A 20534-nucleotide genomic window follows, 5' to 3' on the forward strand; every position below is an offset into this window, starting at 1 on the left:
CTGCAGTTTTTAAGTCACTTTCCTTTTATTCTTGTGGTATTAGTTTCCATTGACTCCAAATTCTTCAGAATGGCACACACAATTTATGAATTTAGCGCAAAGTATAAAAAATTTGCTTTTTGTCTGTCTTAAACTAAAATCGAGCAAAAATTGCGCCAAAATACTGGCATACTTAAAAATCCACTCCAGGAGGGGAAGGAAAAGGGAAACTGGAGCCGAGTTGCTCGAAATTTTGTGACTTCTTTAAAAAAATTGCATTTGAAGAATCAGGAAAAAAACCTCTGGAATCTCTAAACTTCACATACAGAACAAAACAACTCCCCCCCTTCAAAAAAAGGGCACGCACATATAAACTTACAAAAACGCACAATTAGAATAATTAATTGCGTGCAAGCAAAAAAAAAAACCAAGACATAAATTAAGCACAAAAGCAAAGATGAATCAAGGCCACAGTTTTCAATTTGTAGCCAATGAAAAACCTATTGGATTCAAGCTTACTTAATACACAGCTTTCCTGCTTTCCTTTAGCTTTTCTGTCTGTCTTGTAAAAAAACATCATAATATCCATCTTTTTTTTCTTGGGGTCTTTTTTTTAACAAGTATTTTTTCAAGTGTTTTTTTACAAGAAAACCTATTTGGAAAATGCAACATCTTGCTTAAAAAAATACTCTAGGGACATAAAATGCACCGATAATAAAGAAACAAAAAAAAAAGAATTGACGCGTTTTAGTAAACATACATTAATGAAACACTTTATGCCAAGTCCAGCTTTGCAGAAAATATAACTGACTACAGTAGTTCGCACCGATCAATCAGTATATTCCGTGAGCATACAGTCACATACTGCCACCTTGTGGTGCCGCTTTAAAATAACATCTATAGTTTATGTATAGTAATGGTTCTAAAAGGAAATGGAATAAAATGCAACAACGTAGTTAGGTCTGTGCTAAATGTTTTCTACATACAGTTAGGGCCAGAAATATTTGGACAGTGACACAAGTTTTGTTATTTTAGCTGTTTACAAAAACATGTTCAGAAATAAAATTATATATGTAATATGGGCTGAAAGTGCACACTCCCAGCTGCAATATGATAGTTTCCACATCCAAATCGGAGAAAGGGTTTAGGAATCATAGCTCTGTAATGCATAGCGTCCTCTTTTTCAAGGGACCAAAAGTAATTGGACAATGGACTCTAAGGGCTGCAATTAACTCTGAAGGCGTCTCCCTCGTTAACCTGTAATCAATGAAGTAGTTAAAAGGTCAGGGGTGGATTCCAGGTGTGTGGTTTTGCATTTGGAAGCTGTTGCTGTGAGCAGACAACATGCGGTCAAAGGAACTCTCAATTGAGGTGAAGCAGAACATCCTGAGGCTGAAAAAAAAGAAAAAATCCATCAGAGAGATAGCAGACATGCTTGGAGTAGCAAAATCAACAGTTGGGTACATTCTGAGAAAAAAGGAATTGACTGGTGAGCTTGGGAACTCAAAAAGGCCTGGGCGTCCACGGATGACAACAGTGGTGGATGATCGCCGCATACTTAATTTGGTGAAGAAGAACCCGTTCACAACATCAACTGAAGTCCAGAACACTCTCAGTGAAGTAGGTGTATCTGTCTCTAAGTCAACAGTAAAGAGAAGACTCCATGACAGTAAATACAAAGGGTTCACATCTAGATGCAAACCATTCATCAATACCAAAAATAGACAGGCCAGAGTTACATTTGCAGAAAAACACCTCAAGAAGCCAGCTCAGGTCTGGAAAAGTATTCTATGGACAGATGAGACAAAGATCAACCTGTACCAGAATGATGGGAAGAAAAAAGTTTGGAGAAGAAAGGGAACGGCACATGATCCAAGGTACACCACATCCTCTGTAAAACATGGTGGAGGCAACGTGATGGCATGGGCATGCATGGCTTTCAATGGCACTGGGTCACTTGTGTTTATTGATGACATAAGAGCAGACAAGAGTAGCCGGATGAATTCTGAAGTGTACCGGGATATACTTTCAGCCCAGATTCAGCCAAATGCTGCAAAGTTGATTGGACGGCGCTTCATAGTACAGATGGACAATGACCCCAAGCATACAGCCAAAGCTACCCAGGAGTTCATGAGTGCCAAAAAGTGGAACATTCTGCAATGGCCAAGTCAATCTCCAGATCTAAACCCAATTGAGCATGCATTTCACTTGCTCAAATCCAGACTTAAGACGGAAAGACCCACAAACAAGCAAGACCTGAAGGCTGCGGCTGTAAAGGCCTGGCAAAGCATTAAGAAGGAGGAAACCCAGCGTTTGGTGATGTCCATGGGTTCCAGACTTAAGGCAGTGATTGCCTCCAAAGGATTTGCAACAAAATATTGAAAATAAAAATATTTTTTTTGGGTTATGTTTATTTGTCCAATTACTTTTGACCTCCTAAAATGTGGAGTGTTTGTAAAGAAATGTGTACAATTCCTACATTTTCTATCAGATATTTTTGTTCAACCCTTCAAATTAAACGTTACAATCTGCACTTGAATTCTGTTGTAGAGGTTTCATTTCAAATCCAATGTGGTGGCATGCAGAGCCCAACTCGCGAAAATTGTGTCACTGTCCAAATATTTCTGGCCCTAACTGTATATACAATATATATTTCTATACAAGACAGCCCTAAATTAAAAGTAGTAAACAGATTTGACACTTAAAGGTAAATTTATCAAATAAATTAAACTGCACCATTAGTTTATTGCAAATACATACAATTGGCACTTTGACTTGTATTATCAGATCACTAGATTTGTAACGATGATATTTGTTAATACTTCTAATTCTTTCTTGTATGTTTTATATACTTATATAAATATTCATATGCTATACTGTTGCACATGATATCATTGCATATATGTTTGTATTGTATGCTTTATTATGTATCAGTAATTGATCAGACGTAATTGTCTGCTTTACCTTTCTCACTCCTACCTATGCTGCACTGTGCCTCTGTATTTTCTCCTTCCTCTACTTGATTTCAGGTGCCAGCTCTGCTTTTTTGCTTCATGACAATTTGTCCTCGACAGCATCTCTACTGCATCAGAAACATGTGATTGCAAGTGAGTGATATAAAGGGTGCCATCATTGTTGGATGTTCTGGAAGCTGGTTTGTCAGTTTTCTTTTATTATCACACACCAATTATCCGGTGATAATAAAGATACTGTCCCCTACTTTGCAACTTATCCTTAATAGACCTTAATAAAGACAAAAAAACTCTATATTGACCTTCCAGGCCAGTGGCGGTCCTACTCACTTACTACTGCATACCCATTAGGGATACCGGAATAGAATGTGAAATTACTCCTGATTGGCTGCAGTGTTCACAATATATTCAAGCAGCAAAAGAAAGCTTGGAAAAATGTAAATATTCCAGCCACTCTGCATCCGCCATGTTACATTACACCGGATGTTGATGACAGGGGATGAAGTAGGGAATGTGGAGGAGCATGGCCAGTCTGGAAGGTAAGTATAGGCTTTTTTTTTCTTAATTTGCCCTTTGAGTATAAGCTATGTAGGGAAAAATCTTATGTGTCTAATATCAATCAAACATCGAACTTATAAAACACAATGGCCCCAATTCATTAAAGCTTTTACACCAGAAATCTAGCATAAAGAGATTTGAAAATGTGGTGCATCGCGAGGCTACTCTAAAGTTTTGTGAATTTTGGCAGTCTGACACTATCTTTACTCATATCTGACAAAATAGGCAAAGTCGGGGCAATCATCAAATTCATGACAAGTAGCAGTGTTCCATACTCCACAAATCTTACTCCAGTCCCCGAATGGAGTAAGATTTGTGGTGAGACACAGATGAAAATACACAACACTTTTCAGACACACAGGATTCCATAGGATGTGCGCCTTTTAATTGATTAAGATCATTTTACCCTCTCATCAAGAAAGGCTAAAAAAGCAATGGTCTTGAAGAATTGAGGCCAATGGCTTTTTGACACAACAAATATACTTGCTTGTCCTGCACACTGGTAAGTAGCAGTGCTCTGTATTCCGATGTTGAGACACATGCTGTCACAAAACCTGACAGCTGATGAGCGGTAGTCTGTATCTGTAGTGCATTGATACAGATTTAGGTAGTTTCACAAAGGAAGGGACAAATATTTAGTTTAAAAACATCCGATTCATAATGTCTGAAGATTAGCAGCAAGCTAACATTTCTTCCTAAGATCACTCCTTATTCAAAAGCCTCCTATACTATTAAGTAGAAATGATTTGATGCAAATCAAATTTGTGTAAAATTTAGTGAAATGTACAGGTCCCTGTGTGGCACCCCAGGAGTTCGGGTACCACAGTAGTGCTCCCTTCCTCACGGGGAGGATAGTGCTATGTCTGGAGACAAGTGAGATTTCCTTTGGTAGGTTTACACACACACAACACCTTCCACTTTTAGGCCAGGAGGGGAGCTCCAAGCCCTGTTTTAGGGTAGCCTCCCTGAATAAAGATCTTGGTTTGGAGGCGGAGAGAGCCCAGTTAGTAGTAGAAGTCTGTGTGCGAGGACAAACAGGAGTGGAGCACAGAGGAAAGTGAAAGTTCCAAGAGGCCACGAACAGGCCTCTGAAGAGTATCAGCGCAAGAATCCGGGTACCGGGAGCCCGAGGCTTTTGTGGATTATAAAACACAGAGCAGAACTGGAGGGTATTGTTCTACAAGGACGTTGCCATAATTACCTGTGGCACAGCAGCACCTAGGAGCCTGGAGTCACCGAGAACAAACCCCAGTTCATACGGCCCGAGCTGCCTGCCATACAGGTACCTGTCCTAGGACAGCAGAACGATTAAAGACCTTGTTGAGACACTTAGTGGCAGCAGGGACTTAGAGACAGAGAGCGCAGAGTGATAGGCTACCACCTGACTTACCCAAAGGAACTTGTTTGGACTGCCCGGACTTCTCTGCCTGCCCTGTGGTCTGGTGCCCTGGACCGTGGATACTGAAGTCTTCAGTAAAGGTAAAGAGACTGCTACCATTAATGATCTGGTAGAAGGTTTACACAGTAAAATATCGATATTTGCAGATGATACAAAACTATGTAAAGCAGTTAATACAAGAGAAGATAGTATTCTGCTACAGATGGATCTGGATAAGTTGGAAACTTGGGCTGAAAGGTGGCAGATGAGGTTTAACAATGATAAATGTAAGGTTAAACACATGGGAAGAGGAATCAATATCACCATTACAGACTGAACGGGAAACCACTGGGTAAATCTGACAGGAAAAAGGACTTGGGGATCCTAGTTAATGATAAACTTACCTGGAGCAGCCAGTGCCAGGCAGCAGCTGCCAAGGCAAACAGGATCATGGGGTGCATTAAAAGAGGTCTGGATACACATGATGAGAGCATTATACTGCCTCTGTACAAATCCCTAGTTAGACCGCACATGGAGTACTGTGTCCAGTTTTGGGCACCGGTGCTCAGGAAGGATATAATGGAACTAGAGAGAGTACAAAGGAGGGCAACAAAATTAATAAAGGGTATGGGAGAACTACAATACCCAGATAGATTAGGATTATTTAGTCTAGAAAAAAGACGACTGAGGGGCGATCTAATAACCATGTATAGCCATGTATAAGTATATAAGGGGACAATACAAATATCTCGCTGAGGATCTGTTTATACCAAGGAAGGTGACGGGCACAAGGGGGCATTCTTTGCATCTGGAGGAGAGAAGGTATTTCCACCAACATAGAAGAGGATTCTTTACTGTTAGGGCGGTGAGAATCTGGAATTGCTTGCCTGAGGAGGTGGTGATGGTGAACTCAGTCGAGGCGTTCAAGAGAGGCCTGGATGTCTTCCTGGAGCAGAACAATATTGTATCATACAATTATTAGGTTCTGTAGAAGGACGTAGATCTGGGGATTTATGATGATGGAATACAGGCTGAACTGGATGGACAAATGTCTTTTTTCGGCCTTACTAACTATGTTACTATGTTACTTTTGTCCTCGTTCTTCTCTGCACCTCTTACTATATCACCATCTACACATCGGGAGCCCTGGGGATATACTTCACCTGTGGGAAGATATACCATCTAGCTGCCATAACATCCCCTAGCGGACGTCCTAAAGCAGCGTCGGTCATCATGACCGAATACCACAGGTGGCATCACGAACATAAACTCTATCCCTTTAAAGACCTTTCCCTTTTACATGGGCGCTCTGGGCCACGGACCGGGTCGCAGCCACCGTGACATCCCCCTGTGAACCGCAGGACCCGGTACCGAGTAACCCCTAGCCCTCGGGGCGACTCACCTGCAAATTTAAACAATTTGCGATTTTATTTGTGTGAACCACCAAAAAATTCCAAACAACTTTCCACACATTGCAGAAGATTGTATCATCCACAGAGGGCTGACATGGCCTCAAGCGCAACCATGCACGCTTTCCCCATAATATCTTGCAGCTATCACCTTATATTGTCATATCCTGTATTTAACTGATGTATTTAATGCAGTAGCCATTTTAAGAGTGATTTGGAATAACAATGGGACATCCGAACTCACAGGACGGCAATAGAGATAGGAAGAGAAAGCCCTAAAATGTTGGACAAATACTCCAGATGGTAAGGTGTTGAATAACTGTAGAACTGAAGAAGTTGAGAGTAGTAGAGGTGATAGTAGCAGCAGTGCCAGACTCAGTATGGCTGATCAAGAGACATCTGTCCTGATGCATTTGAATTACAATTAAAGATTTTTTTTCTTCATCCTTAATGCACTAAAAACAGAAGCAAAACAGCACAATATTGTTTTACAGAAAAATTAAATCTGAAGTCGGTGTCCATCAGAGACGACTTGCTTGCTTGTCACGAGCGATTTTGCTGTTATTTTTTTTGTAAAGGAAGAATAATTTAAAAAAAACAAAATAAAATTCCCTAAACTTTTTTTTTCCACACCTGTTTTACAAGTCAAATTTTATATCCATATATGACACACTAATACAGTGCTCTGTTTCAAGTACTGGATTTTTTGGGACTTTAACTACCTAGCATTTCTTATTATGTCCTTTTGACAGAGGTTGATTAGTTGGGGATGAAAAGATAGTGAAAATTATGGTATTGTACAAAATGTATGGTACCGTATTTTCCGGCGTATAAGATGACTTTTAACCCCTACAAATCGTCCCAAAAGTTGGGGGTCGTCGTATATGCCGGGTACGGCTGCAGGGAGCAATCCTGGATGGTTCCCAGGGTCTGAAGGAGAGGAGTCTCTTCTTCAGGCCCTGGGATCCATATTCATGTAAATAATAAAGAATAAAAATTAAAAAATATGGATATACTCACCCCTCCGACGGACCCTGACTCTCAGCGGTGCAAGCGTCTGCCTCCGTCCCTAAGAATGCAGTAAGTGAAGGACCTTCGATGACGTTGTGGTCACGTGAGCAATCGCGTGACCGCGACATCATAGAAGGTCCTTCACTCACTGCATTCTTAGGAACGGAGGCAGACGCTTGCACCGCTTAGAGCCAGGGTCCGTCGGAGGGGTGAGTATATCCATATTTTTATTTTTATTCTTTATTTTTTACATGACTATGGATCCCAGGGCCTGAAGGAGAGTCTCCTCTCCTCCAGACCCTGGGAACCATATGCGCCGCACACACGCCATATAAGATGACTGGGCGTATAAGATGACCCCTGTCTTATACGGCGGGTATATCCCAAATTCCATATTTTATATGGGAAAGTTGGGGGTCGTCTTATACGCCCAGTCGTCTTATACACCAGAAAATACGGTAAATCTAAAAGCAACAATGGCAATGCATGAGGTAGCGTAAAAGAAAAAACATACAACTGCAAAAAATGTGGGCGCTACTAGCAGCAGTCAAAGCACCAGCACCAGTCATCTGAGCAGAAGTACTGTCAAATTCAGGTTACAATTGGCTTCCTTTGCCTTTGACCAGTGTATTAGTATAGAGCAATGACACCATTAGTTCTGCACAGAATAGTCTGCTGGTTCAAAAATGACTAAGAGGGATAATTTTTGGACCATTTTTTAATTTAAAAACATTAAACGTCTGTCAGTGCTTTGTGTTATAACGCAGGCTGTTGATTACTACCAGGTTACCATCCATTTCTATTGTGAGGTAACTTGGACATTATTAAGGCTACGTTTGTTTTAAGAAGTTTGAAAGAGGTTGGAGTCTTTTCACGGCAAATGGAAATTTTGCAATATTGTGATTCGTGGCAAATCAATTCATTGCTAATCAATTTTTGGGTAAAAAATTGTCATGCTTGGCATTTTTAAATTTCAAAAGATTCTACCATCTATAGTATTATATTATCCATACAAAAAGTTTGACTACTAAGTAATGAGCATGGGAGCCTACCGAATTAACCTCAACAGAATATATTCAATGAAATAAGGTTCTGTCAGTTTGATCACAAAGGCTGAAGCCTTTTGTTCTTTGTAAGAAAAGCCACTGCAAGACTCCTCTGGTAACAGCTTTCACCTCTCTTCCCAATAACCTCTTTCTGCCTAATATTGTTTTCACCATCCTCACCAGGTCAAGTTTTTCAAATCTGACGTGTTTCTTTATGTATCAATACCTTTGGTCTGCTATTATATAAAACAGTGGTTCCGAGATAGCTTTTTCATGACACATTGAACTTTGTTGTATATTTAGGTTGATATGATTACATGGATTAACAAAAATATATAAAATTTGTCAAAATTAGATTAAGCAATTTTCAAACTTTGCATTTTATACTTTTAAAACAGATAGTAATACCTCACAAAATAATTAATAAATAACATTTGCCAACATCAGCATCTTTTAAAATATCTTTTTTGTTAGGATATTAGAAAGGTTAAAAGTTTAGCAGCAATTTGTAATTTTTTTTCGCAGAATTTTTCAAAACCTATTTTTGTAGGCACCATTTCAATGTTAAAATGACTATGAGGGAAAGGAAATTGCAAAAGAAGACCCTATTTTAAAGCTGCAATCCGCAGTGTAATTTTATGGGAATTGATAATTTTATAGTCTGACTACTAGTCTAGTGCACTGCAATACTCATGTTTTGAAATTAGTGATGAGCGAAGACATTTGGCACTATTCGTTACTCGCACAAATAGTACGGTATTCGGACTATTCGTTACTCGAGTAATTAGGTATTTGCCTTGGCATATTCGAGTGACCCGCCCAGCATGTTTGGCACTTTATTTGCAGCCAATGAACATACTGGGCTGGCTTGCCAATCACAATAATGTCGGTGCCATCTTGGGTGTGGCATTATTGTGATTGGCTGGCCTTCCAGCATTATAGGGACTATTTAAAGGCTGCCAGCGCACATGTTGCGCACATTGCAGCCAGAAACAGCATAGGGAAAGCATATTTTCAGTGTAGGAAGAGTGAAAAGAGCGTAGGGAGAGTGATAGAAAGTTATAGTGAACGTTATATATTCCAAGCATCTCTTTTAAGAGCTGAAGACTGTCACAATTACTTGTTTTTGTTTGTTAAGTGGGGATTTAGTAGGGAGAGATTTAATAGGAGGGAGTGAAGGAGGGTGGGGGGAAATTCATTCACCTGTGTGTTCTGATCATTGCAAGTACATGCTGCCCAATGCCAAGCAGGTGGCTATGGAGCAAGATTGCACAGTGGCTGTTACCACACAGCCAGCCTCACACAGGCCACATTGGGTGAAGACAATGAACAGGAGAAGAAGGATGAGGAGGAACAGTATTTTTTGCTCTGTGCTACAGAGGGGACTCCCAATCCCAGCTTCATGCCTTTCCAGCATGGATGGCCTGATGAGGAGGAGGGGGTTATGTGTCGTGAGGAGGAGAGGATGGTTACTGTTCTTCCTGGTGAAGACACAAAACGTTTGACTCTTTGTAGTCTGCCACACATGGCAGAGTTCATGTTTAGATGCCTTTCCCAAGACCCTCGCTTGAAAGACATTTTGTCCACCATGAAATACTGACTGTGCACCTTTCTTGACCCACAGTACAAGGAAAAATCTGCTTCTCTAATGTCTGAGGCAGAAGTGCCATATTCACTACATGCATGTGAGAGGGCCATAGTGGAAGACTTCCTCAAAAGATTACCCTCTAATAACGCTGGTGACAGAGGTACCATCTCATTTGACCACAAGGATTACAGTGGAGGGCCACAAATACCAGGTGCAACTCAAGGGTGGGGGAAATGTCCACCAACTGGGCAATTCTAAAGAGACAGTCCTATCAGGAATGGCTATCTGTGGGTGTAACTATGACAAAGAGGGAGAAGTTGACCAAGATGGTGAAAGATTACTTAAGTGACCATACCAGCATCCTTCCTGATTCTTCGGTGCCCGTTAACTATTGGTTGCCCAAGCTGCACACTTGGCCCGGCCTCTCCTGGTATGCCTTAGAGGTGCTGCCATGCCCTGCTGCGAGTGTGTTTTCTGAGCTGGTTTTTAGTTCGGCAGGTGCAATCATAACGGATAGGCACACACGTCTATCAATGGAAAATGCAGACAGGCTGACTCTTCTAAAATGAAACAAGGGCTGGATTTCCACCGACTCTGTAAGCCCTACGGATGACAGCAATGTTATGTAAATGCAGGCCAAATGTTTTTTTGGGGGGAAGTTGTCTTACTCTTCCATTCCTTACCATCCAAAACCATTTTGTTCAGGAAAATATCTCATCCTCCTGCTTCTGCAGCAAGTACTTTGTGTTCATTTATGTATACCCCTATGTCTTTCAGAGCCTATGATACAGACTCCTTGGGTAATTTTTGGAAAACTTTGCCCATTGTGCGTTGATGAAACTTGTATCTCCTATCTCTACCTATTGTAATAACTGCAAAATGTTTTGTGAGATCTCCATCATGGTGTCTTTCAGTATGTATGATACAGACCCCTTGGGGTAATTTTTGGAAACCTTTGTACATTGTGCAATGGTCAAATTTCTACTCTCAATCTCTATATATTCTATTATTTTAATTTTTATTATTGTGTTGCCCTTCTCACGGTCTCTTTAAGCATGTATCTGGTAGCCTGATGTTGTTTTTTCGATCTGCAATTGAACATTTTGGAACATAAATGCATTAATATCCTCCACACAATTCTTCATGTTTCAGACTTATACAGAATATTAATAAGAGAAATGAAACAAGCTCTTTATATTTGCAGCTAGGTTGAAAATCTTACCCACATATCCCTTTACAAAGGAAAATTCGACATACCTCTGTCAGCATTCACCATATTTTGCTCATATACACAGCACCCCAGTAGGTGGACGGAATGCCTGGGTACGAGGTCTGTGTCTGATAGTGAAACCCCTAGCCCTTTCCCTGTGTTAAGTCCCACTCGGTTGTCCAGGATGGAGACGCTGAGGCCTCCAGTCCAAAACCTGCAGAAGCACAGACTCAACAGTCAGCAACCATGTCCAATTTGTTGTCCCAGCACAGCGATCAGTTCTTTATTCTAATCTTCTTTATTTTTTTTATATAGCGCTAACATATTCCGCAGCGCTTTACACACATTATCATTGCTGTCCCCATTGGGGCTCACAACCTAAATTCTCTGTCAGTATGTCTTTGGAATGTGGGAGGAAACCGGAGTGCCCGGAGGAAACCCACGCAAACACGGGGAGAACATACAAACTCTTTGCAGATGTTGTCCTTAGTTCAGTTGTCACTTGTCAGTATATATGTCTGTTCACAAATTTTTAGTTAGCTAGGGCATACATATTCATTAGCAATTTACATTGTCTGATACTGGACATAGACCATTGCTGACTTTTCCAGACTCCTAAATGAGACTTTTGTCCCTTTATAAAACTGTCACTTCCTTTAAATTTTCAAAATTTGGGTCCTTACAAAAAAAATGGTGGTCGGTTATTGGCCTGTTTCTGTACATTTTAAGCAGGTCTAAGAGACTCGGTTAATCCGCTCCACAGACCTATTCAGGCCGCACCCTTACACATATTGGAACATGGTCATTGCCATACTAAGGCCTTTACCTGAGCTCTGTAGCACTGCCTGTCACCTGAGTAATTCACTCCACAGACCTCCCATTGGGATCCAGTGGCAAAAATGATCTGTGGACTTTACAAAATGCAGGTTTCACAGCACATAGTGGCCCTCTGAAAATTAAAAGTGAGGGCCGCATAATGACATGACGGTGGACATGTGGGTGGTGCCTGGAAAAGCCCAAGATTCAAATGGGCTTGTTTTATCTTCGAAAAGGAATGAGGAATATGTATTCCACTATCTGGCTAACTATTTGGCATGAGGGAGGGACCTCCTGAATGTGGGAGCGAGAGCTCTCCCAAATGTATGATACAGGGCCACCTGAGGGCCCTTACCAAACTCAGGTTTCATGGCACCTGCTGGTCCTCTGCTAACTGTCAGTGAGGGCTGGATAATGACATAGCGATAGACGTGGTGGTGGCGGACGATGCCCAAAATTCAAATGGGCATATTTAAAATGGCATTGTAAAGGGGTGGGGAATATGTATTTCACTGTTTTGCTAAGTATTTGGCATGAGAGAGGAACCTCTCAAATGTAGGAGTGAGAGCTATCGCAAATGTTGCAGGAAAAAATAAAGCTAAAAAGCTCCATGTGAACATATGCTAATGTTTCTCAGAATTTTTCTCTTTAAAAAAGAATTTGGTTTGGTTTGGTAGGTCTTTTTAAAAATCCGTATAACCGCGCAATAGTCTGACAACATTATTCCTTGACCATACGTGAGTCAGAAAGACATGCAGGCATCGTTTCCATTCTGTTCCCATTTAGTTTTAGCTCTTTCCCATCCATTTCAGCTTTTTTCTCAAGCCCCCAGACTTGTTTGTTGGGTCCAGCAGAAAAATATTCGGCTTTCCCACTGACTTGCATTGGATTCGTTATTCAGTACGCATACACTGATATTAGAAATTATTTGTGCCGATTTTCCTGAATCTGAATATTTTTCTATTCGATTATCACTAATTTAAATGCATCAAATCTGTCACTGTTACAATGATTGGAAGCCTGTTGGACCCTTTTTATGGCCGTTGTCCGTTCTCCTCTCCCTGCACCCTCGTATTCACCTGCCGTTCCTTAACAACGTTCTTAATTTTTTGGATGTTTAAATAAAGGACTTGGATTTTGCACCGACTGGGTGAGTGCCGCATCAATTTTGTCTATTTCATTCTGCCATATCACATGTTTTATGATGCTGGGCACCAGACTGCAGTAATGGAACACTGCCATTTATTGGTGATTACACGGATTATACCTCTCTCATATTGGTTTTGCCGTTAACCTGGTGCCATTCATTCTGCATTTTCTTTGAAGACTTTTTATGGTAGGGCCTAACAGTTAACCATACCAGCAGACCCAGGTTTTCATATGACCTCTGGTTCCTATGATAACCATCGGCATCCCATGATCATGACATGGGGTGTTTCATTTGGATTTTAAGTAACAGCACTATGTATTAGATCTAAAACTAGAGGCACACACTACAATTTAGATTTATGGCTTCCAAAAACCTTTCAAAACCTTTCCAAGTTTGCAAATCGAATCCTAAGCTATAAGGCAGATGTTATAATGATGTGACCCTATTAGATTACTGCAGTCACTGCTCTTCATTCTGCTGCCAGGTCAAATCCAAAAAGCTAATACATGCATGCTGTGGATTTATATTCAGATTGCTCCACTAGCGGACCGATCAGCATTTGACACCTAGATGCCATAGAGTTGGGAAGGGACATAATGCAATAAACGGAGGCTTACCATTTCTATCAGGAATTCTCCCAAAATCAATAATAGTACAGATAAACGTCAACTATATTCACATGTTGCAATGTTCTAAATGTTGCCATTTTCTGATTGTTTTTATCTTTCATTTTAGTCCCATGGTTTCCAAGAACCATTCAAGACCTGGACAAGTTTGCAAATCAAATCCTGAGCTATGGAGCCGAGCTTGATGCTGACCATCCTGTAAGTCTATTTTCTTATATTCTTATTTATATGACATTCATTGTTGTCTTGCAATTTGGTCAGTGTGTGAGCTATGAAACTGTGGACGTAAATATCACGTTTTCACCTTACGGTATATCAACCAGGGGCGGTTCCAGTTCGTTTCGGGTCCGATGGGTGTCGCGGTCCGGGTCCAGCGCCTCCTATCTTCATACAATGATGTGCTCTTCTTGTCTTCCTGCCGCGGTGCAGGGGCAGGCGTACTTTGTCTAGCTGTTGAGGGCAGAGCAAAGTACTGCAGTGCGCAGGTGCTGGGCCTCTCTGACTTTTCCCAGCGCCTGCGCACTGCAGTACTTTGCTCTGCCCTCAACAAGGCAGACAAAGTATGCCTGCGCTGGAGCCGCCGCAGGAAGACAAGAAGAGGACGTCATCCTATGAAGAAAGGAGGCGCTGGACCCGGACCAACAGCGGGACCGCCCCTGAGTGAGTATAATATAACCTGTTTTTCTTACCTTTCAGGTTACATCTGAGGCTCATCTACAGCATTACAGAATGCTATAGATAATCCCCTGATGCCGGTGGCCTTAGTTCATATACGATTTTTGGGGTGACAGTTTCCCTTTAATTTTTTAGGGGTCATGTATGCAAGTGTAATGATGGAAGTAATATACTCACCGGTCTTCTCCCAGTTTCTAAAGTGCTCCGGTCCATGTCACGTTACCACATCTGTAATCTGCTAGTCGACTCTATGGAGCTCCTGTCTATTTTTCAGGCTACTTTCTCAATGTGAGTCTATGCTCTCCAGTCTTACTCTGAGTCTCATAGATTTGCATTGAGAACATTCAAAAAGTGACTTGTGCTCCAGAAAGTGTGGTGACATTATGTTGGAAGGGACCGCAGAGCTGCTGAATCTGGCAGAAGACAATTACTAGCATCATTGTGCATTGTAGTGCGTCATAAGGCATGACTCTGAGAATACTTTGTCATTCTTGGGCATAAATGTATTTACAACCATGCAGTATACTTTTATTTCATTTTGTCACACACATGATTTTTTTCATCACTTTTTTTTTGGAATGTATAACAAAATCTATTTAAAGAATTTAAGCTTTTTTATCGGTTTTCACTGCTCATCATATGATAATTTTAATATAGAGATTGCTACAGATACAGAAATATTAATTATTTTTAGTTATTTAAGCATTTTTTTAACAAATGGAAAGGATCTAGAAAAAAAGGCAGCAGTCAGCCATCATCAGTCATGGGGCAAGTGAACGCTCCTAAGTCCTTGCCATCACTGCACTTGTAATGACTTGCTATTATGGAACTAGATATTAGCTCAATAAATTAATACATTGAGTGATAATGTTTTGATATAATCTAAAAAAACAAGAAAAGTGTTCCTTCACACAAGGTATCTGCAAAGGTCCTTTGCAGTCGCACAAAGAGTAGAAATAGAAGCTGCTGCTTTTTATTGAAATACTTCTGTAACATAGCCTGTTTATATATGGCTAGTTTCACATTTGCGTTAGAATCCACAGCGTTTAATCCGCATTCGCAAGTGCAGGAAAAAACGCATATAAACGCGTACAAATGTGGCATTTTTTAGATGCATGCGTGAACGCATGTGGTTAAAAAAATGCCGCGTTTGTACGCATTTATATGCGTTTTTTCCTGCGTTTGCGTTTTTGGAGCGCATGGTGACAAATTTTATAGGAGAAAAATCTAGATAACCAGACAGTGCCAATGTGACTACGGAGGGCGTGTATTATGGGATATCTTTATATAGACCCTTGAACAGCTGAAATCTTCAGATTTTGCTCCTGTATCCTGTGTCATGATGGATCTTCGTATGGAGAGCTTTTATTTCAACCTGGATTTAAGCATCAAGCTGTTTCTTGCCTGTGCGTTTGCTTGGGAACAAGACAGAAATCGCGAAAGATGGAGAAGGAGACGTCGTAGGCGTTTTTGGAGACACCCCATTATTGAATTACGTGAGAGACGTGGAGCCTATCACACGCTGTATGGCGAGCTTAATGCCAACCCGGACAAATATACAAGGATGTCGCAAGCTCGTTCTGGGATTTGCTTGCCTGTGTCCAAGGAGCCATACGGAGACAGGACACCCAGCCCCGTAGAGCGATTCCACCAGAGGAACGTCTGCTGGTTACATTAAGGTACGTAACAAATCTATACCAATGCCAGTGCTAATGTTGTGTGTTCAGACATGTTTTTTTGGGGGGTATTTTCCTTTATGTCTTTAGCATGACAACACCATGAATAGAATTGATTGTAATTGTTTTGTATTTCTTTTTTTCTTCCAGATTTCTGGCAACCAGAGAGAGTTTATCAACCCTCCACTTCCAATACCGGCTTGGAATATCCACCCTGTCTGGAATAGTTGCAGACACCTGCCGGACACTGTGGAATGTATTCCGGGATGAGTTTATACCCCTACCCACCTTGGACATGTGGATTGGAATTGCGGACAAATTCTGGAGTGTGTGTGATTTCCCCAACTGTTTGGAAGTGGTGAATGGAAAGCACATCCGCATTATAAAACCAGCCAGAACAGAATCGGAGTACTTCAAATATAAGAAATATTTTTCAGTTGTGCTCATGGCAATAGCCGATGTGGACTATCTCTTCATCGCCGTGGACATTGGAGCTTTTGGCAACGATTCCCAGACTTTTAAGAACTCTGATATGGGCCGCCGTGTGTATGACAAAAAATTTAATTTTCCACGCCCACGACCTCTCCCCAACACTCAAGGTCCACCAATGCGATTTGTTACGTTTGGGGATGAGGCCTTTCAGATGTGTGAAAACCTACTGAAGCCATATTCCAGTCGAGACTTGAACTACACGAAAAGGATTTTTAACTACAGACTGACCAGGGCCCGAAGAACAGTTTAGTGTACCTTTGGTATTCTAGTCTCAAAATGGCGCATTCTTGCATCTGCCATTAATCTAAAAATGGAGACAGTCAGGAGGTGGTCAAAGCTTATGTGGTTCTGCACAATTACATAATTGCTAAGGAACAGCCCAACATTGAACTGGATGAACCAGTTGCACACCCACTGCCCGATTACCAGTATCACCCACTTCGGTCAACAGCTGATGTTGGCCACATGCGGGACCAGTTTGCTGCCTTTTTTGATTCGGATATTGGACGTGTGTCATGGCAGGACAATGTTGTGTAAATGTCCTGTTGTGATTTTATCTGTACCAGTTATTTTCTTAATGTTACTAAGTTTTTTGTTTATAAACTTTATTTTTTGGTGTCTTGACTGTGTCTCCTATGCATTTCCTTTACAAACCAAGGCTGTCCTCACACTAGCAGTATTTGGTCTGTATTTAATATCAGTATTTGTAATCCAAAACCTGGAGTGGGTGATAAAGGCCGAGATGCTAGATATGTAAATATTACAATTTTCCTCTAATTGTTCCACTCCTTGTTTTGGCTTACAAATACTAATATAAAATACTGACCACATACTGCTAGTGTGACGGCAGCCATGTTGTTTTAGTGGTAAGGTTGTTGACGTCATTGCGTCCTAATTCTGTTGTGCAGTATCCATTGGACACAGACTGAAGATACATTGGCTGTCATACAAAACAGATCTAAACTCATCAAGTCAGGTGTCAGAAATAATGAACTCATGATGCACATATAACAGCCTCATGAATTCACTATTTTTCACACATGTCCAGGTGACTATTGATATGACGTGTATGACCGCCATCGTCCCTTCACTTTGTGTGAAATAGATTACGTACACAGAAGAGAAAATGGAGGTTATACAAGGCAGTTCTCTACTCACCAGGTCAGGTGTCCTAACTAATAAGTTTTTAGACACATGACCTGTTGACTATAGTTCTGCATTGTATTGCCACCATTTTCTCTTCAGTCTGCAACACTAGTCACAGACTAAGCAGAAGGAAGAGATTATGGAGAAAATACAAGTATAAATTTTTTGTCCCACCTCATATCTCTATACTAAAGCCACAAAAATCTGCAGTGTTGTATTTGCAAACTACTGTAGCTATGATGTGGCCAAAAAATAAAGTGTGCGGCGCAGTTTTGTTTTTTTTGGCACACGGTGTGTGTTGCCGGCGGCGAAATTCACAATTAACCAAACTTTTTTGGGGGCAAAAAACATTATTATTTATTTTTTTAACAACTATTAAAAAAATTGAACTGCGCCTGCTTGGGGTAGAGTGATGGAGATGGGGGGTATGTAGCTGTGAAGCTTGACTCACTGTGGATGATGCAGGGGTGGCAGGAGAAGGGGCAATTAAATTACTAGGGTCTGACAGATCGGGGATGGGGCTCGACGCATGAGAGGGCTGAGACACACTGGAAGGGTGAGACAAACCTGACAATACAGACACATTGGGAGGTGAGGGGGGAGGAATAGAGATATCCCGCTGTTTCTTTTTCCCTTTTTGGGATCGGCACTGCAGTCTGGGGAGCCTCGGCGGGCTCTTTTCTTGCAGCCTTGTTATAGTGGCCGAACTGTCAGTCTCTTTGTCCCGCTGCTGCTGCAGCTGCATGGTTGCAGTTGGTGGTTGGAAGGCCATGCCAGGGTCCTGCTGCTGCATCATGGTGGTGGCGGTACGGAAGGCCATGCCAGGGTCCTGCTGCTGCATTGTGGTGGTACGGAAGGCCATGCCATGGTCCTGCTGCTGCATTGTGGTGGTGGCGGTACGGAAGGCCATGCCAGGGTCCTGCTGCTGCATCGTGGTGGTGGCGGTACGGAAGGCCATGCCAGGGTCCTGCTGCTGCATCGTGGTGGTGGCGGTACGGAAGGCCATGCCAGGGTCCTGCTGCATCGTGGTGGTGGCGGTATGGAAAGCCATGCAAGGGTCCTGCTGCTGCATCATGGTGTCAGTGGAGGAGGTCCAAGCAGGAGCAGCGGTTGTCATGGTGGTGGCGGTGGGCTGTCCTACAGCACTCGGCATGGAGGTCGAGCTGTACTGGTGTCCGGCAGTGCTTGGAATAGAGGTGGCCGTGCAGTGGTATGCAGCAGAGGTCAGCATTGAGGTTAATCGTGACAGTGACGGCACAGGTGGATATGCTGCCACTGTCTGCTGAAAATACCGACTCTGCTGCATAGCCTGCATGTAAGCAGCGTTGCAGGCCTGCGTGACACTAAGCTAGAGATTAGGAGTAAGGTGTTCCGACATGCCCTGCTCAATTTGGCTAAAAAAATGATGTGCTGGCCTCTGTAGGTCGGCTTTTACTTGGTCAAGGCTTTTGTTGACCTCCTGGATATGTGTATTCATGTGGCTAAGGGAAATATCCATTCGGTCACTCAAAGCCTTGAGTCCTTCGTGAAAACCAAGCTCAAGTGCAAAAACTCTGGCACAAGGGACCTGTCCGATGCCCTCTGCTGCTGCCAGGAGGAGCCCCAAAAAAAGGGGCAGAGGCAGAGGACTGGGAAAGGGGAACACCTGATGGACCAGCTTCCTGGTCTCCAGGTAGTGTGGCAGGCCCACTTGCTGCAGCGCTGGAGGATGGCTCGGACGGGTTCGTGGCTGTCTGATGAAGGACCGCTCCAGAACCTGGGCCAACAGTGCTGCTCCATGTGCTGTGAAAAAAGGAAAAAAAATAATACCAAAAATTAACCAGATGCCAAATCCTGTGGAATAGAAACATAAAGATTATGGCAATACAACACAACCTAATGCACGGGAGAAATACTTACGTTCTCTGGGCAAGGACCGGTCTTAAAAATGCCAGAATGCGATGGTATTTGTACTTTCGGATCCTTGCTCCTGAACCACTGGGAACACTGCTCTCTTGATGCAGGTCCTTGTTGAAGCGGTCCTTCATCGACCGCCAACGTGTTTTGACTTTCTGCGCTAAAAATTATGGTTACACAATGTACTTTTGGCCATGCTTACACAACTGTGTGTGATGGGAGAAACTCCTGAGAGTTTCTCCCATCACACACAGTTGTGTGAGCACAGCCAAGGTCTCTGCTGCTTCACTGCATTGCAATACTTACAGAATGCATTTCGGACCCGAGTAGGGGCATTGTCCCAGCCATCCCACATCGCTTTGGCCACCTCATTCCATAGGCACCGGATCGTCACATTGTCCGAGTGCTGTGGAACCCGGGAGTCGCACAACGGGACTTGTTCCTGGACCAGGGAGATGTGGAGGTCATTTTCTATGAGGTCTTCATTCCGTTCTGGAACCTAAAAATGAAAGAAAGACATTAATGTTGGATACATTAACATAAGGAAAAGAAAGAAAACAGAGGATGAGAAATGGCATGAATAAGGAATTTCAAGATACAAAAGGAGTCCAGAAGAAAAATGTAAAGAAAGAGGAAAGTAAAGAAAGGAAGATTCAAGAATACTAAAGTGAGGATACAGTAAACAGTCAGCCTTGTATATGTACACACTGCCGCCTTGCCACCTGACCGTGACTCCGCTGCTCCTGCCCAGCCTCTGCCGCAGTAGAAGAAGTGCTCTAAAGAAATGAAAAAAAAATGTCATATGTGTAGATGTGACAGTGAATACTTACCAATCTGACAAGGTGAGTACTCACTTCACTGACATGTTCTACTTCAGAAGGCCCAGGACGTTGCTCCTCATCAGAA

At 42.1% G+C, this 20534-nt stretch overlaps 1 protein-coding gene across 1 annotated transcript in view; it reads left to right on the forward strand.

The window, feature by feature from the left end:
* Window positions 1–20534, forward strand: part of PAH (phenylalanine hydroxylase) — a 189514-nt gene that overhangs the window by 106733 nt on the left and 62247 nt on the right. The window contains exon 4 of the mRNA XM_069764263.1: window positions 13853–13941. Coding sequence (XP_069620364.1) covers window positions 13853–13941 — 89 coding nt within the window. The remainder of the gene's footprint in view (window positions 1–13852; window positions 13942–20534) is intronic.

Source organism: Ranitomeya imitator, chromosome 4 (genome assembly GCF_032444005.1).
Source record: "Ranitomeya imitator isolate aRanImi1 chromosome 4, aRanImi1.pri, whole genome shotgun sequence".
Lineage (NCBI taxonomy): Eukaryota > Metazoa > Chordata > Amphibia > Anura > Dendrobatidae > Ranitomeya > Ranitomeya imitator.